Source organism: Tenrec ecaudatus, chromosome 10 (assembly GCF_050624435.1).
Source record: "Tenrec ecaudatus isolate mTenEca1 chromosome 10, mTenEca1.hap1, whole genome shotgun sequence".
NCBI lineage: Eukaryota > Metazoa > Chordata > Mammalia > Afrosoricida > Tenrecidae > Tenrec > Tenrec ecaudatus.
In genome coordinates, this window is record NC_134539.1 from 131,510,313 (window position 1) to 131,525,656 (window position 15,344).

The window sequence follows — 15,344 nt, forward strand, 5'->3', positions numbered from 1 at the left end:
CCAGGAACCCTCCCACTTTGGCATGGTGGTGACCTCCTTGGCAGTTCTTGTCCCCAGATACTCGGAATCCGGCAGCAGGGTCCACAGGGGGCGGCCAGGCAAGTGGGCACTGTTGGCCCCTTGCTCATGCACTTCCTGGCCCTTGGAGGATGGTGCCCCTTAGGGGAGGACCCACACCTCCAAGCCCATGCCACTCCTGGCTGCCCTTGGTCGGGCAGAGCAACCACAGCCAAAGGTGGGTCCGAGCCACTCACCACCGCCACCACCTGTGCCAGAGAAGGGCCAGAGCTCTGCCCTGGGTGGGAGTCCTTCCAACCTGGAGAGGCCTGAGGGGCAAACGTCCTGCAGTGTGGGGCCCTCAGAGGGGAGGCGGTGGGCAGGAGACTCCGTTCCAGGGACTGACTAGGCTGTGGCATGGAGGGGGTCTTCTTGGCTTTGATATTCACTGGGCAGAGACCCCAAGTATGAAAGCATCCCTTCCTTGGAGCCGGGAGGTAGGTAAGCCCACCTATGGGGAGCTTGGGGGGGGCATCTGCTGGATGGGTAGCATTCGTGCCCAGCTCCAAGGCTGCCCTCAAGTGCGAGCCAGGCTGAGCTCAAGGGGTGCTCTGGGTCTCCTGGGCTGTGGGAGACGTGGGTGGTGTCCCCCGCCCCCCCACTCCCCTCTGTGGCGCCCACCAAGACAGCCAGTCTCCTGGCATCCTTGGGCTGGCTGTGCCCCCGCCCCACCCCTGCCACCTGCCTGGGCCCTGGTGCCCCGAGGGTAGAAGACATTGCAGTGCTCCCTGCTATCCTGGCAGGGGCTTTGACCAGCAGCAATGCTGTGCTCTCTGCCTGGGGAGCAGCCAGCACCTCTGGGCTGCAGGGGACAGTGCGGACATGAGGTTCCCCGGGGAAGAGGCTGGCCCTGTCCCAGGGATCCTGAGCAGGGATGAGAATCTAGGGGGTGTCTTTTACTCTGTGTGAACCCATGCCAGGCCCCTGGCTCCTGGCCCCCAGGAGGCTGTTTGCTCAGCAAAGACCCTGGTGGGTCTTTGGAGGAGCAGGGCCGGATCTGCTACCCCCTCTCCTCCCTCTGGGAGATCTGGGAGGCTGGGCTGGGCAAGGTCTTCTGATTCCCCATCCTTCCATGGCTGCCCTCATCCCCACCTCCCTCAGGTGGTTCTGCCTAGTCGCTGACCCCAACCCTTTCTTGGCTCCTCAAAACCCCACCCCCAACTCGAGAAAAGAGACAGGGGAGGTAAGCCCCAGGCCTCCCAGGGAGGCAGGGAGAGGAGGGGCGGGACACCCCCAGTTTATGCTCACCCACAGCCAGGCTCTTTAGCATTGGAGAAAGCAGAGGTCAAGGCTTACGCTGCACCCTCTCCTGGGCTGTGGGGCCCTTGAATGTAAACTCTCCAGGGTCTGCAGCCAAAGCTCCCCGGGGGGCCCCCAGCGGTGGGGCTTGCAGCGCCGTGGCCTCTGCCCGGACCCTGCTGCCAGGGCCTGGACTTGATTCCCCACCCACCGAGCCACAGACAGAAGCGGACTCAGGAGTCAGCAGCGGACGTTTAGTGCATGTGTGTGTGTGCGTGTGTCCGGGAGGCTGTGCGGGGGGCCTTCTCCGCTCACACAGAACAGGGAGGCGGCGGTTCAGAGCCAGTCTCTCATGCGGAACAAGTGCCCACTCTCGGATGGCTCAGGGCTGGGTGTCCCATGGAGAGTGTGCACCTCCACCCGGGGCTCTGCCATCCTCCAGAGCGCCCCTTCCACTGCCACTGCCACATCCTCCTGGCAGCCTGGACATGGGCGGTGGGACGGGCACTGCTTCCAGCCAGCCTTGAGGACAGGAGAGGCAGCTGGGTGGGGCGAGGGTACATAAGTCATGCTCAAGGATGTCCAGACACATGGCAGGGTGGGTGCATGGGAATTCCAGGGGTCAGAAGGTGGGGTTGTCAAGGCCTCTGGGGGCCTCCTGGAGCTGGATACTGTAGGGTGGGGGTGGCTCCGCGGGGGGCACCGGGGCGGGCATCTGGATAATCTGCGGGGGGCGGGGGGGAAAGAAGGATTCAGTCTTCCTGGGCCCAAGCACTGGCCACCCTGTCCCACCACACACACACACACACACGCACACACACACACACACACACACGTTTCTCGAAAATGCAGACACCAGTGGGAGCAGGAAGTGGGGCCAGAAACACTCACCTCGCTGTAGGGGGGTGGGGGCTCCAAGGTGCATGGCCAGGCCTGCTCTGGGGGGGCACTGGTGGGCGGGGCCAGGGGAGGATCCTCCTGAGATTTCTTGCAGGCCCGGCAGAAGTACCTGGCCAGGCCACAGACGGACAGGAGGAGCAGGCTCACCAGGAAGAAGATGATGAAAACACTGCAGAAGGACAAGGGCGACCACCATGACCTCAGGTCCCTGGGCTGCCGCCCCTCCCCCAGGGCCACCCCTGAGGCAGCAAGTCCCGCCTGGGCTGGGTGGTCAGGGCGCGGGGCGCTGGGCCGGGCTCACCTCAAGGGGCTGGAGAGGGCCTTCCGTTCTCTGCAACAGCGGTCACCACAGCAGTAGAACCCTTCCGGGCAGGTGCTGGGGGGGAGGAGGCAGAAGGGGGCTGTAGGCACCACGGTGGAGCAGCAGAAAGACCCCAGTCTCCGGAGCGTACCCACCTACTCAGAGCAGGAGCCATAGCCCTGGGGAGGGGTCAGGCTAAGGGAAAGAGGCTCTCCGAGTTCCGGGGCAGGAACCCCGGCCCAGGGCTCAGGCTCCTATCACTGTGCGCATGTGGACAAGCCACGACTCTCTCTGGGGCCTTCCCCTCTTCCTCTATAAAAGGGTGCAATCGACGCCCTGCTCATCGGCCCCCCTGGGCAGAGGTGGAGGTTGGGCGCTATCTGGGACATGACGTCCCTCACTTGGCTCCCTTAGCTGTGGACAGGGGCCAGTGCAGAGGGTCCAGGAACTAGCTTGCCTGGCAGGGCACCCGCGCTGACCTAATGGAAACGCTCCCCTGCCCTGACCGCCTGTGGGTCTCCCAAGCACATGGGGCGGGGCAGCTGCAGAGCGGGGGGGGGGGGGGGGTACCCTGAGGGCCCAGGCAGTCATGCACTCTGACTTTTTAGCCTTTCTATCTTAGGGACCCCCCCCCACCCCAACATACACACAGCCCCCAGCCCTCTGGGACTCTCAAAGAAGAGATGGCCTGAGGCCTCAGGACACAGACTGCCGTGTGGCTTCAGCCCTGCTTCCTGGCTTAGTTGGCAGGAGGAGGGATTTGGTGGACTTCCCCACTCGGGGTACGGGATGGTCTAGACGGCTGGAACAGGAGCGGGGGAGGGTGATGGATGAGGCGTTTCCTGATTCCCACCAAGGCAGAGAGGGTCTGAAGTGGGCGTGCGTCCCCCCCCCCCGCCCCCAACCTGCCCAAGCCCCAGACTTACAAGAAGAGATCACATTTGGCTCCAACCTGTGGAAGAAGAGAGGTAGAGGTCAGGGGCTGTGTTAGTCTGGGTGGACTAGAGAAACAAATCCAGAGACACTCATATATGTGTAAGAGAGGGCTTTATATCAAAGAGCAATTGTACATTAAGAAAACATCCTGGCCCAGTCCAGATCAAGTCCATAAGTCTAATACCACCCATGTGTCCAATTCCAGTCTATAAAGTCCTCTTCAGACTCACACAACACATGCAATGATGCTGAATGCAGGAAGACCACAGGCCTGTGGGTTCAGAGTCTTGTGGAAGCATCTCAGCGCTGGTGTGGGTCTCCTCCAGCTCCAGGGCTCTGGCTGGGATCAGCATGGTTCCATGTGTCTTGTCAGCAGGAAGGTGAAGCAGAGAGAGTGTGTGCTCCGCCTCCAGGGAAGAAGACCGGAGTTCCCAGAATCCTCAGGAGAAGGCCAGGCCCACACAGAGGCCTCATTGGCTATGACCTGATTGACAGCCTAGACTCCACCCCTTCGTGCAAGGTGACAGTAGATTCTGTAACTACACAGGGGCCCAGGGCTCTACGCAGATGTTGCTCAGGTACCTCCCAGCAGGACTTCCCCAGTGGGACCCACTTGCGGTGCTGGGCTTCTCAGGCCCAGGCTTTGCACAGAGTCCCCCCCCCCCGCCTCCAGCAGACACTTAGCCCCCAGATCTCCTTCCTCTTCTCCCACACTCCCATCCCTCCCACCACATTCTCCCTATCCTTCGTCTCCTCCCCAAGTCTGTGGCATGCCTGTGGTCAGGGACACCACCATCAGCTCCCCCTGTCCCTTCCCCAAGTCACTCGTGACCCCGGGCGGGAGCTTCTTCTTGGAACGCAAATCTGACCATCTCACCAACCTGTTGGGAACCCATGCAGTGGCTCCCTGGGCCTCCATTAGATTGCTGTCCCATTCCGACTCCCAACTCTCCAGGCCAGTGGGTGCCAACGGGGTGTTTAACCACTGCGTTGACAGGACTCCTCGCAACCAGCCCCGATCTGTGCCACTGAGTGAGTTCTGAAACACCGCCCAGCCCTGTGCCAGCTTCCCAACCATTGTGCCTGAGCCCACTGGTGCCAACCAGCCTCAGCTCCTGCATCGGGAACAGAGACCCTCCTCTGCTGCTCCAACATGCTGAGCGCAGGCCTTCAGAGAGCAGTCCAGACCGCAGGCCTCTGCCCTCATTCTGGGAACCCCCCAATTGGCGCTCCAAACCCCAAAACTAAACTCACGGCACTGCAGTGCTGACCCACAGCGGCCCTATAGGACGAGGTGGAGCTGCTCCTGTGAGTTTCTGAGGCTGTCGCTCTTTATGGGAGTAGAAAGCCCTGTTTCCCTGCCTTGGAGCGGCTGGTGGTTTCAAACTGCAAACCTTTGGTTAGCAGCCCAATGCATGTCCACTGTGTCCCCAGAGCTCCATCTGATAGCCCCTTGGAGACTCATGCCACTGCCCCTCGTAGGCACCGACGTTCAAAGGGTAGCCAACCAACCACAGACAGACCCAGTCAAGTGCTCAACCACACCCCCAAACCTTCGCAAGACATCCTGCACAGCCCTCCACCCCCACTCCACCATTGCTGTGCTCCCAGGGCATCCTGCACCCATGCAGACAGTGAGCAGAATTAGCTTCGTTCTTTGCTTTAGCCTCCCTGACTCTTCTTTCCCACATTGTACCCTGTCACCCACCTAGGTGGCAGAGTGGTTGCCAATGGTTACGCGTTCGACTGTTCATTTCGAGGTCAGCAGTTCAAAACCAATAGTCACTTCTCCAGAGAAAGAGGAGGCTTTCTACTCCCATGAAGAGTGACAGTCTTGAAAATGCACAGGGGCAGTTGCACCCTGTCCGATGGGGCCGCTAGGAGTCAGCACTGACGCGGTGGCAGTGAGTCCCCGACTCCCCGAATCTCACTATGTGACCAGCCCCTTCTCTGACTCCTGGCCCCAACCAACTCTCATTTCCATTTAATGTTTTTTTTTTAAAGAACTGCTTAATTGTGATGAAAAGAGACAGAGCAAAACCCAGACCTTCTCAAACATCTCCACACCTACACTTCCATGATGCAAGGCTGTGCTTTAAGCGGTACCCCCGCTCACCGTCCTTGTCCAAACCAGGCCCCGGGGGCCACCAAGAATCCACATGGACCTGAGGGCAACGGACAAGCAGCGCCAGCAGCCTGGACGCCCGCTCCTTCCCTGCCACCCGGGAAGCCACCGATCGTGGCTGGCTTCTGTCTGTCTGTCTATTTCCCAGACGTGAGGTCACACAGTATCCGTGTGACCGACCGACCACCCTCAGCATCGTGTCTCCAAGGGTACGCACGGGGCGCACGTGTCAGATTTCATGGCACTCTGCAGTTGTCTGTTATTAGGCGCTGTTACGGCGACCGTAAGTACCACCGTGTAAAACACCTGGCGCCATCCTCACGGCTGCCGCTGTGGGTGAGCCCCTCGTTGCCGTCACTGCGCCAGCCCACCGTGTCGAAGGTCTTCCTCTTGACCGCTGCCCGATCTCTCCACCAAGCCCCGTGTCCTTCTCCAGGGGCTGGTCTCGCCCGACAGCACGTCCAAAGTCTGTGTCTTGCCTGCCTGTAAGAAGCCTTCTGGCTGTACTTCCTCCCAGACAGATCTGTGGGCGCCGTTGGCAGTGCACGGCACGTTCAGCATTCTTCACTGGCCCCGTCGTTGAAATGCATTGATTTTTCTGTGGTATTCTATGGCTAAGCAGGACTTCACGACATGCAGATGCCTTGTGCTGTTGATCTAGTCACCTCCTGATGGACATTTTTGTTGTTTCCTCAGCCACTGCCCCACTGGGCGTTCTCTGAACACACATGACCGTTTCATACCAGTGTGCACAGGCAGGTCCTCTTCCCAGGCTTTCTGGTCTGTAGAGCCTCTAGTCACCCAGTCACCCCTCAGATCCCTGCCTTGCTCCCCAAAGCAGCCTCCTCTCCCTTCTAAAGAGCTGGCCAAACTCTCAAGCCAGTTCTGCCCTCCCTTGTATCCTGTGTCCGATCTCCACAGGCCAGCTTGCAGGATTGCACTCGATGGCATGTTGGGTAGGAGCTTCCACTTGGACCATTCCTCCCCCATGTACATTCCAGGTTGGCTTCTCCTCTGAGCCCCTCTGGCACTGGGAGGGGAGCTTGTTTCTCCTATCGACAGCTCACATACTTTATTGTAAATCCCAAGGGGAGGGATTTTTCTCGATGGCAGCACCGTTGACTAGTCAACACGCAATAAATCAACAGTGGTGGAGTGGATGGAAGAGTGTTGGCTGATCATTAAAGTTAGGAATACCGGCAAAGTTAAGGGGAGTACCAGTAAGAATGCCAACAGCAGCCAAAATAGGCAGTGAACTATCCAGTATGGCGTTAGAAGCCCTCTAGAACAAGCAGTCATCTAAGCGAGATGCCAACTAAGTCCACAATGAAGAAGCACGCCATCACCAGTCGCCAAAGGATTGCGAATCCATCCGAAGTCGAAGGAGGGATTTGGAGCGGAGCCTGCAGTGTGAGAAGGCTGTGGGTGACCCTGGGAGCCCAAGATCCCTTTGTGGAGCCGCACAGGAAACAAGCCTCTGGAGGACTCCCTCGGTCCACAATGGAGGGAAAGGAGGGAAGCGGGTGCTAAACGGAGTGCCTTCGAGAGCGGAGAGGAGAGGATCAAAGGCACACATGTGATGCAGATCCCCCTAGGATGCATGCTGGACCTGACCTGCTTTCCAAAACTGTCTGCGTTTTTGGTTTGTATTGTTTTGTTTGGCTTTTGTACATAATAGGGTATGTCCCAGAGATGTTAGGTCACTGGGGGTCACCCTCTTGACGTTGTGTTATATGTTTTTTCATTTTTCGGTCTATGGAACCCAGGGTTGATGAATCTATAGAGACAGCAAGTAGAATAGGGTTTCGGGAGGAGTGGCATCCAGTGGTGGAGCGGGGTGAAGGGGAGACAATGTCAAAGAGTCCACGTAGAAAAGGAATGTTTGGAAACGGATTGCGGTGGCAAGTGGACAATTCTGCTGGCTGTGATTGAACTATGGAATGATATGATGTAAGTACGAATTCCCAATTAATAATAAATAAAATTCTTTTAAAAAGGAAAGGTGAATTAATGAAATATATTTGAAAGTTCAACTATGTATTTGAGAAGACGTCAAATATATGTGTGAAAACAAAGGAAGTTCTATTATTTGTTTTAAGAATAAAGAATATAATATCTAAAATCTGTAAAGGGATCCCAAAGCTTGTAAAACATCAAAAATATCTTTCTCATTTGATATTGTAGGTGCCATAAAGGTTTATTTTATATAGATAGATAGAGAAAGAGATTGAGAGAGAGAGAGAGAGAGAGAGAGAGAGAGAAGGTCATTTCCAACTCATAGAGACCCTGCAGGGCAGAGAAGAGCTGCCCCAGTGAGTTTCTGAGATCATAACACTCTCACAGGAGCAGAGAGCCTCATCTTGCTCCTATGGAGCTGCTGGTGGTTTCCAACTGCTGACCTTGAGGTTGATCTCCCCCTGCTTAACCCACTGGCCAGAGCAACAAGCTAAGGAAGATGGAGTGGGGTGGGGTAGGGGGCATGTAAATTGGTAAGGACGAAGTCTAATGCCCTCTGTTTGCAGATGACATGATCCTATACACAGAGAGTCCTGGAGACACAAGCAGACAGTTACAGGGACTGTAACTCGGTCGGATTCCTGTAGAGGGCTCCTCGAATAGACCTCTGAAAAGGAAGCCAGGAAGGCAGTACAATTTACAGTTGTCATCCAAAAGATGAACTGTTAGGAATGAACTGAACCAGGGACACGCAAGACCTTTTTTAAAAAAATCATTTTTCTTGGGAGCTCTCACAGAGATCCCAACATGCCCCAGTTCAGTCACCTCGAGCAGTGTCGTACAACTGCTACCACACTCGGTTTTAAAGCATCTTCTTTTGTCTTATACTCCTAGATATCAGCTCCCCTTCCTTCCCCACTTCCCTTCCCCACCCTGCCCTCAGGAACCCTTATTCCTTCCCCCCCTATAACATATATTTTTGGTCAGATCATACACAATCCAATATATCCATTCACATGCAACTCTGTTATTGGATCCCATCGAGCGGGGTTCTACAATCATCAATGCTAACAGCTCCCTGTTTCCCCTCCCTGACTTCCTCTCTCTTCCTGTACCCCCAGGGACCCATTGCTCCTATTATTGCTTCTATCTCGACGTTCATGTACCGAATGATCTTAAATATACAGATGAACATGCAAATCTAACATGATTAATGAGATAAAACAAATAAAAACCGTAATAGTCAGGGGAGGAACATAAAGAACAAGAGGATGGTTGTGTGTTTCATCCGGGCCGTATCACACCCTGGTCTGATCAGCCCTTCCATGTGGCCCTTCTGAGAGGGACTGTCCAATTCAATGATCTCACAGGTGGGTTTGGAGTCTCCACTACCTCCACGCCCCTTCACATCAATTTGGCTCCTTGTTTTTGAACTTCTGATACCTCTTCTTGACACGCAAGACTTTTATAAAGAAAACAAACCAAAAAACCCACTACTGCAAGAAACCAAGAGAGACTCTCATAAGTAGGACAAGCCATGTTCCACTAAGTCCAGATTCAGATTCCACCATCATTCTCTACAGAGATGGACAACAAATAATAGATTATACGAACATGAAAGAGACCCCCAGATAAGCGGAGCACTACTGAAGAAGAATGAAGGCGGTCTCACACTGTCCCAGCTCAGTGCCCACTGCACAACCACGGGAGCCACAGCGGCCCGGAGCGGGGATAATGGCAGGCCCACAGGCCAAGGGAACAGAATTGAGGGCCCAGAAGCAAATCCAGCCTCCTACGGAGAGCCGGTCTTTGCCAAAGGGCCAAAATTCATTACATGGGGAAGAGACCGTCTCTTTAGCAGTGAAACTAGATATCCATTTGTAGAAAAATGAAATAAAGCCATACCTCCCATTTTATACAAAACCTACTTCAAGATGGATTAAAAACTCTGAAGATTATCAAATGGAGAACAAACCAACCAACCCAGGGTCAGCTTGTTCTGACTCACAGTGACTTCATGTACAACAGAATGAAGCACTGCTCAGTCCCAGGCCCTTGTTGGGGCCACTGTACCAATCACTGTACCAACCAATCTACCTCACTGAGAGTTTTCCTCTTTTTCACGCAGTCTCTGCTTTCCAAAGCATAATGTCCTCCTGCTCTTGGGACTGGTCTCTCCTGAGACTTGGGGCTTCTAACTGTTGGGATAACTAAAAATGCACAGGCAGCCGAAGAGTTACAACTGATGCAAAAAACACCAGCTCCAACGCACTGCTATGCTATGTCGTCCGCTCCAACTCTTAGTGACCGTGACACTAGCCCTGTAGGAGCCCCTTTCCATCAAAAGACTTCTCCAAGAGAGGAAAGCGAACCGACAGCCTGGGAGGAACTGCTGACTGTGCCCCATTCGTCAAGGGCTCATCTCTAGAAGTGCAAGAAGACCCCAACACCTCAACAGCAAAGAGACGAACGAGTTCAAGAACAGGCAGAAGACATGAACAGACGATCCTGCCAGTCAACAAACTGAGAAATGCTTGACGGAGGAATGGCTCAAGCCCTGTGGAAAACAGTATGGAACTTTTTCGAAAAACTTTGAACTAGAAATACCATATGACCCAGTGATCCCATGACTGACTATATACCCAAGAGCAGTAAGAGCCATGACCCAAAGAGACACGTGCACGCGCATGCTCACTGCAGCATGATGGACGACAGCAGAAGATGGAACCATGCAGGTGCCCGGCACCAGGTGGCCACAGACTGTGCAACATTAAAGAACAGCGAAGCCTCCTTGCCACACTCACGACCCGGATGGACCCGGAGGGCTTTCTGTTGAGAGAAATGCGGAAGTCCCACCGGCATTAAATATCGGAGACCACTTTTATAAAAACGTCACAGCGGGTTGAATCACAGACACATCCGGGATGGGAACCGGAGGGAGAGGCCATGCAGATCACCAAGGAGAGAGCAGACCCATGCTGAGTGGGTGAGGGGAGGGGGAGGGCCCACAACATGACGGTGGGGAAAGCAAACACTGGGAGGTGCCCAAGAGTAAAAGATAACAAAGGCAAATACTACCATACACACAATTCTGCAGCCACAGTCCCGACCCACCAGCAGGACTTATGAGAACACACACAGGTAGGAAGCAAGCTGGAAGAGGTGGCAAGGTGAACGGGTGTGTAGCCACCAGTGCACGTGGCCTCTTGGAAAAATGGAGCTAAAAGATCATGGGATTTTTAAAGAGTTGGAAACCTCCTCATATCAAGGTTTGCCGGAGACGATTGATGCATAAAACTCACTGCCGTCCAGTCCATGCTGACTCATAGCGACCCCTGTGCATTTCCCACACTGTAACTATTTTTTATTTAATTTTAGACATTTTATTAGGGGCTCATACAACTCATCACAATCCATACATGCATCAATTGTGTAAAGCACATCTGTACATTCTTTGCCCTCATCATGCTCTCCACTTAAACCCTTGGCATCAGGTCCTCTTTTTTTCCCCCCTCCCCCTTCCCTCATGAGCCCTTGATAATTTATAAATGATTGTTTTGTCATATCTTGCTTTGTCCAATGACTCCCTTCACCCCCTTTTCTATTGTCTGTCCCCAGGGAGGAGGTCACATGTAGATCCTCGTCATCGGTTCCCTCTTTGTAACCCACTCACCCTCTCTCTACTCTCCCAGTATCACCCCTCACACCCCTGGTCCTGGAGGGATCATCCGCCCTGGATTCCCTATGCCTCCAGCTCCTATCTGCACCAGTGTACATCCTGTGGTCTAGCCAGACTTGCAAGGTAGAATTCGGATCATGGTAGTTGGCGGGGAGGAAGCATTTAGGAACTAGAGGAAAGTTATATTCTTCATTGGTGCTACATTGCACCCTGACTGACTCATCTCCTCCTCTAGACTCCTCTGCAAGAGGATCTCCAGTGGCTGACAAATGGGCTTTGGGTCTCCACTCTGCACTTCCCCCTTCATTCACTATGGTAAGATTTTTTTGTTCTGATGATGCCTTATACCTGATCCCTTCGACACCTTGTGATCGCACAGGCTGGTGTGCTTCTTCCATGTGGGCTTTGTTGCTTCTGAGCAAGATGGCCGCTTGTTCACCTTCAAGCCTTTAAGACCCCAGACACTATCTCTTTTGATAGCCGGGCACCATCAGCTTTCTTCGCCACATTTGCTTATGCACCCATTTGTATTCAGCGATCGTATCATGGAGGTGAGCACACAATGATATGATTTTTTGTTCTTTGATGCCTGATAACTGATCCCTTCGGAACCTCGTGATCACACAGGCTGGTGTGTTCTTCCATGTGGGCTTTGTTGCTTCTGAGTTAGATGGCCGCTTGTTTACCTTCAATCCGTTAAGACCTCAGACGCTATATCCTTGATAGTCGGGCACCATCAGCTTTCTTCACTACATTTGCTTATTCACCTGCTTTATCTTCAGCAGTTGTGCCCAGACTGTAACTATTTACAGGACTAGAAAGCCTTTCTCCTGAGGAGCTGCTGGCGGTTTCAAACTGCCGACCATGCAGACCACAGCCCAGTGCATAACCACTATCCAACAGGGTTCCTTACTCTGGATTCGTATTTGTATCTGCTACAAATACATCCAAGGCTATTGCTTGTGAAACCTACAGGAAGCAAAGTTCTGGAAATGTCTTCGCCATAAAGGAATGAGTCACTGGTCTTGGGGATCCAGGAACACAGTGTCAGGAAGCATCTAGGTCCATTGGCATGACACAGCCTGGGAAGCCATGGTTGACACCCTGCTTTGGTGGAATATAGCCAGTGGGTCTGGAAAGCTATTGAGCAGCCATCTAAGACGCAATGCCCATCTCCCTTCTTCTGGAGCAAAGAATAAGGAGCACTAAAGGCTCCAGGAAAGAATCAGCCCAAAGACCCACGAACGCTGCACACCACAACCTACACTATCCTGCGATCAGAAGAACTAGGCAGCACTCGGCTACCACTCCCGGCCATTCTGAGAAGGCTCACAGTAGGTCTTGGACAGAGAGGGAGAAGGGAAAAATAGCGAGCAAGACTTAAGATCCTAAGAAGATCAAGACGTACTGTTTTTATAGAGATGGGTGGAATCCCCAACGGTGCTGAGACATGCTTCAAACCTGGGACTGAACCCACAGTCAGGGGTCCAGGCCTACAGAGAGGTCCGTGCAGAATGAGCTCCTCCCTATAATCAGCCACAGGGGCTCAAAGGCAGGCAGGAAGGAGTGAGGAATGGAAATGGGGACCCAGGGAGGGAAGTGGGGAAAAGTGCCACTAACACGACAGAGAGGGGGTTGCCACCAATGTCAGGAAACAAAATGTGGATGAATTTTTTCACGGAAACAGATTTGCTTTGTGAATGGTCACCCGCTGAACAATAAAAACGGCAAAATAAAATTAAAGCAGTTGGGGGTGATTTCCCTTTTCCACGCTCAGTCACAGACCGTAGCTTAGCTGGCTGGGACGGTGGCAGGAGAGAACATCACAAGGTGGTCCAAAGAGGGTGCAAGCCTTCCAAGTCACACGATGCACATGGGGTGGTGGCTGAACTGGGGACAAATTGAAGGGCCCAGGCACTCAGGTACCCACCTTTAGATCCCCAAACCCATCCCCTCCTTCTCTTGGCCGCCAACAAAGAGGAGAGCAGTAATGAAGAGGTTTGCTGACTTAGAGCCTAAGTTCCTGCTGAAGGAGCTCTGGAGTAGTGGTTTACCAGCTGGGCTGCGAACCGCAGACTAGCTGTTCAAAACTAGCGGGCATTCCGAGGTAGGAATATGAGTTTCTACTCCCGTGAGGGGTTACAGTCTCACAAACCCCACAGGGAGGCTCTACCCTGTCCTGCAGGGTCGCTATGAGGTGGAATTGCCTCGATGGCCACGCGTGAGAGCGAAGGTCCTACTGAGGTCACCGAGGCTACCTTTTATCCAAAGGGTGGTCTTGTCTGAGCAGTGTCCTTGGGCGCCATAAAGCATCAAGCGCCGGGCCACTAACTAGAAGCCCGAGGGTGATCGGAACACCCAGAGATGTCTTGGAAAAGCAGCCACTGGAAAAACCCAATGGAGCCCGGTGCTACTCGGAATTGGACGTTGTCACCATGAGTCGGCGTGATGACAGCTGGCTTGGTCTTGTCTGAGGCGATCCAGAGACACTGGGTTTTAGTAAGGGTCCGGGTCATCGTGGGCAAACTTAGCGCACTCCCGTGTGACCTGGTGGCTTTTGCAGTAATGTTTGGCTCGCTGGTTGGAACCATTAGGGATGCCCTGCCTGCGGCCTGGTACTGCCTGGAGAGGCACAGCACTTTTCTGCAGTGGGCACGGGAACCCAGGTGATGCATTGGTTGAGCCGTCAGCTGCTCACCTGGGAGACCAGCAGTTTGAATCAGCAGCTGTGGCTGCCCTGGGCAGAACAAAGTGGCAGTCGGCTTCTTCAATAACCTACAGCCTCGAAACCATAGGGCCAGTTTGTCAGAGCCAGAATCCACTTGGAGGCAAAAGGATTTCGTTTGGGGCCTGGACAGCACAGCACAGCAGTGTGCCTGAGCCCCATGCTTGGGAGGGGTTCAGAACTTTCTTTGGCTTCTTAAACCCAAAACCAAACCTACTGCCCTTGAATCCATGCTGACCCCTGTCGGCCTGTCTAGCATTTCCCAGGCTGTAAACATTTATGGGAGCAGTGACCTTCTTCCTTCCAGAGGAGACCAGTGAGTTCAGACCGACCGCAGACCTTGTGGTTAGCAATCCGGCGCTTACCTGACAGCGCCACCAGGGCTCCAGAAACGAGTTAGAAAGCCGCAGTCCAGACTCAGCCTGTTTCCCAGACTGGTTGGATAGTCCCCATCACGTTTTGGTGTTTTAGGGAGAAATGAGGCGAGCCGGGAGGAAGTGCCCAAACCTGCCTCAATGACTTGATGTTGAGGTCCCCTGAGCCCCACGGGTCAGGTAGCCAGATCCAATCCGACCCCAGCCTGAAACAAGGAGCTACATACACCCTCTTCCAGAGAAAGACAAAGTAGGCACCTCTCCCCTATGGCACAAGCAGAGAAGCAAGGTCACAGAGAGGGCTGGACTGCTCCCAAGGTCACCCAGCACGGCAGGAACCCAGCTGGGGAAGCGCCCCCAGAGACCTCCACACCTCAAGCCCAGCCGATGGCCAATGGTGCGGGAAGACAAACCCAGACTGACTTGGGGGTCAAAGTCCCCACCCAAAGTAGGTGCTGAGCGCCTGGATGGGTGGTGGGTGGGGGCCAGGCCAAACGCCCCAGAACCCACACTTTCTCAGGGCTCCCTCCGCGGTCCCCCCCTCCAGGGCTAAGAAGAAAGGAAGTGGCGGATTGCAAGTGGTCTCTAGGAAATTTTGACAAGAGAAGGCCAGGGGCCCCTGACACAGAAAGGCAGGAGCGGAAACACCCAACAGCCGTACCTCCCAAGCCCTCACCTGTTGGAGGCCGGACAGAAGACTGAGCAGCAAGATGGGTGGGAGATATGGGACCCAGGGGTCCCACATTGCTGACCCTGCTGGTCACAAAGCTCAAGCGGACAAGGAAAGGAAAGGAGAGGCGGGGCCGCGACTGGGCATGGGGGCGGAGCTTTGCGCCCCGCGTGGGCGGGGCTTGGGAAGGGAAGGGTGGGGCAGGGTGGGGCCTTGGTTGGGTTTGGGGAGTTACAGGAGATTAACCGATAAAGTGAAGGAGTTTGTTGAAAACTGCCTCCAGGGCTCAACTCCTCCGGGAATTAGGGAGAGATTTTTGTCGCCCTGCTGGGGGTGAGAGGGGGCTGCAGGCAAAGGGAGCTGGACCCCCGGGGCCCTTCCT

General features: G+C 54.4%; 1 protein-coding gene across 1 annotated transcript; it reads right to left on the reverse strand.

Moving 5' to 3' along the window:
* Positions 1-1,549: 1,549 nt before the first annotated feature.
* Positions 1,550-15,094, reverse strand: TMEM92 (transmembrane protein 92). The gene is made up of 5 exons (XM_075559296.1): positions 14,969-15,094; positions 3,424-3,449; positions 2,498-2,572; positions 2,188-2,365; positions 1,550-2,020 (listed from the first exon to the last, which is right to left on the reverse strand). The coding sequence occupies exons 1-5, from the start codon at positions 15,035-15,037 to the stop codon at positions 1,919-1,921; spliced, it is 450 nt and encodes a 149-aa protein (XP_075415411.1). The 5' UTR covers positions 15,038-15,094; the 3' UTR covers positions 1,550-1,918.
* Positions 15,095-15,344: the final 250 nt, after the last annotated feature.

Coding starts and splice junctions, on each gene's coding strand:
- TMEM92 (XM_075559296.1), bottom strand. CDS start 15,037: ATGTGGGACCCCTGGGTCCCATATCTCCCACCCATCTTGCTGCTCAGT. Junction 3,450..14,968: donor TTCTGTCCGGCCTCCAACAG/GTGAGGGCTTGG, acceptor CTTCTTCCACAG/GTTGGAGCCAAATGTGATCT. Junction 2,366..2,497: donor GCCCTCTCCAGCCCCTTGAG/GTGAGCCCGGCC, acceptor GTCCTTCTGCAG/TGTTTTCATCATCTTCTTCC.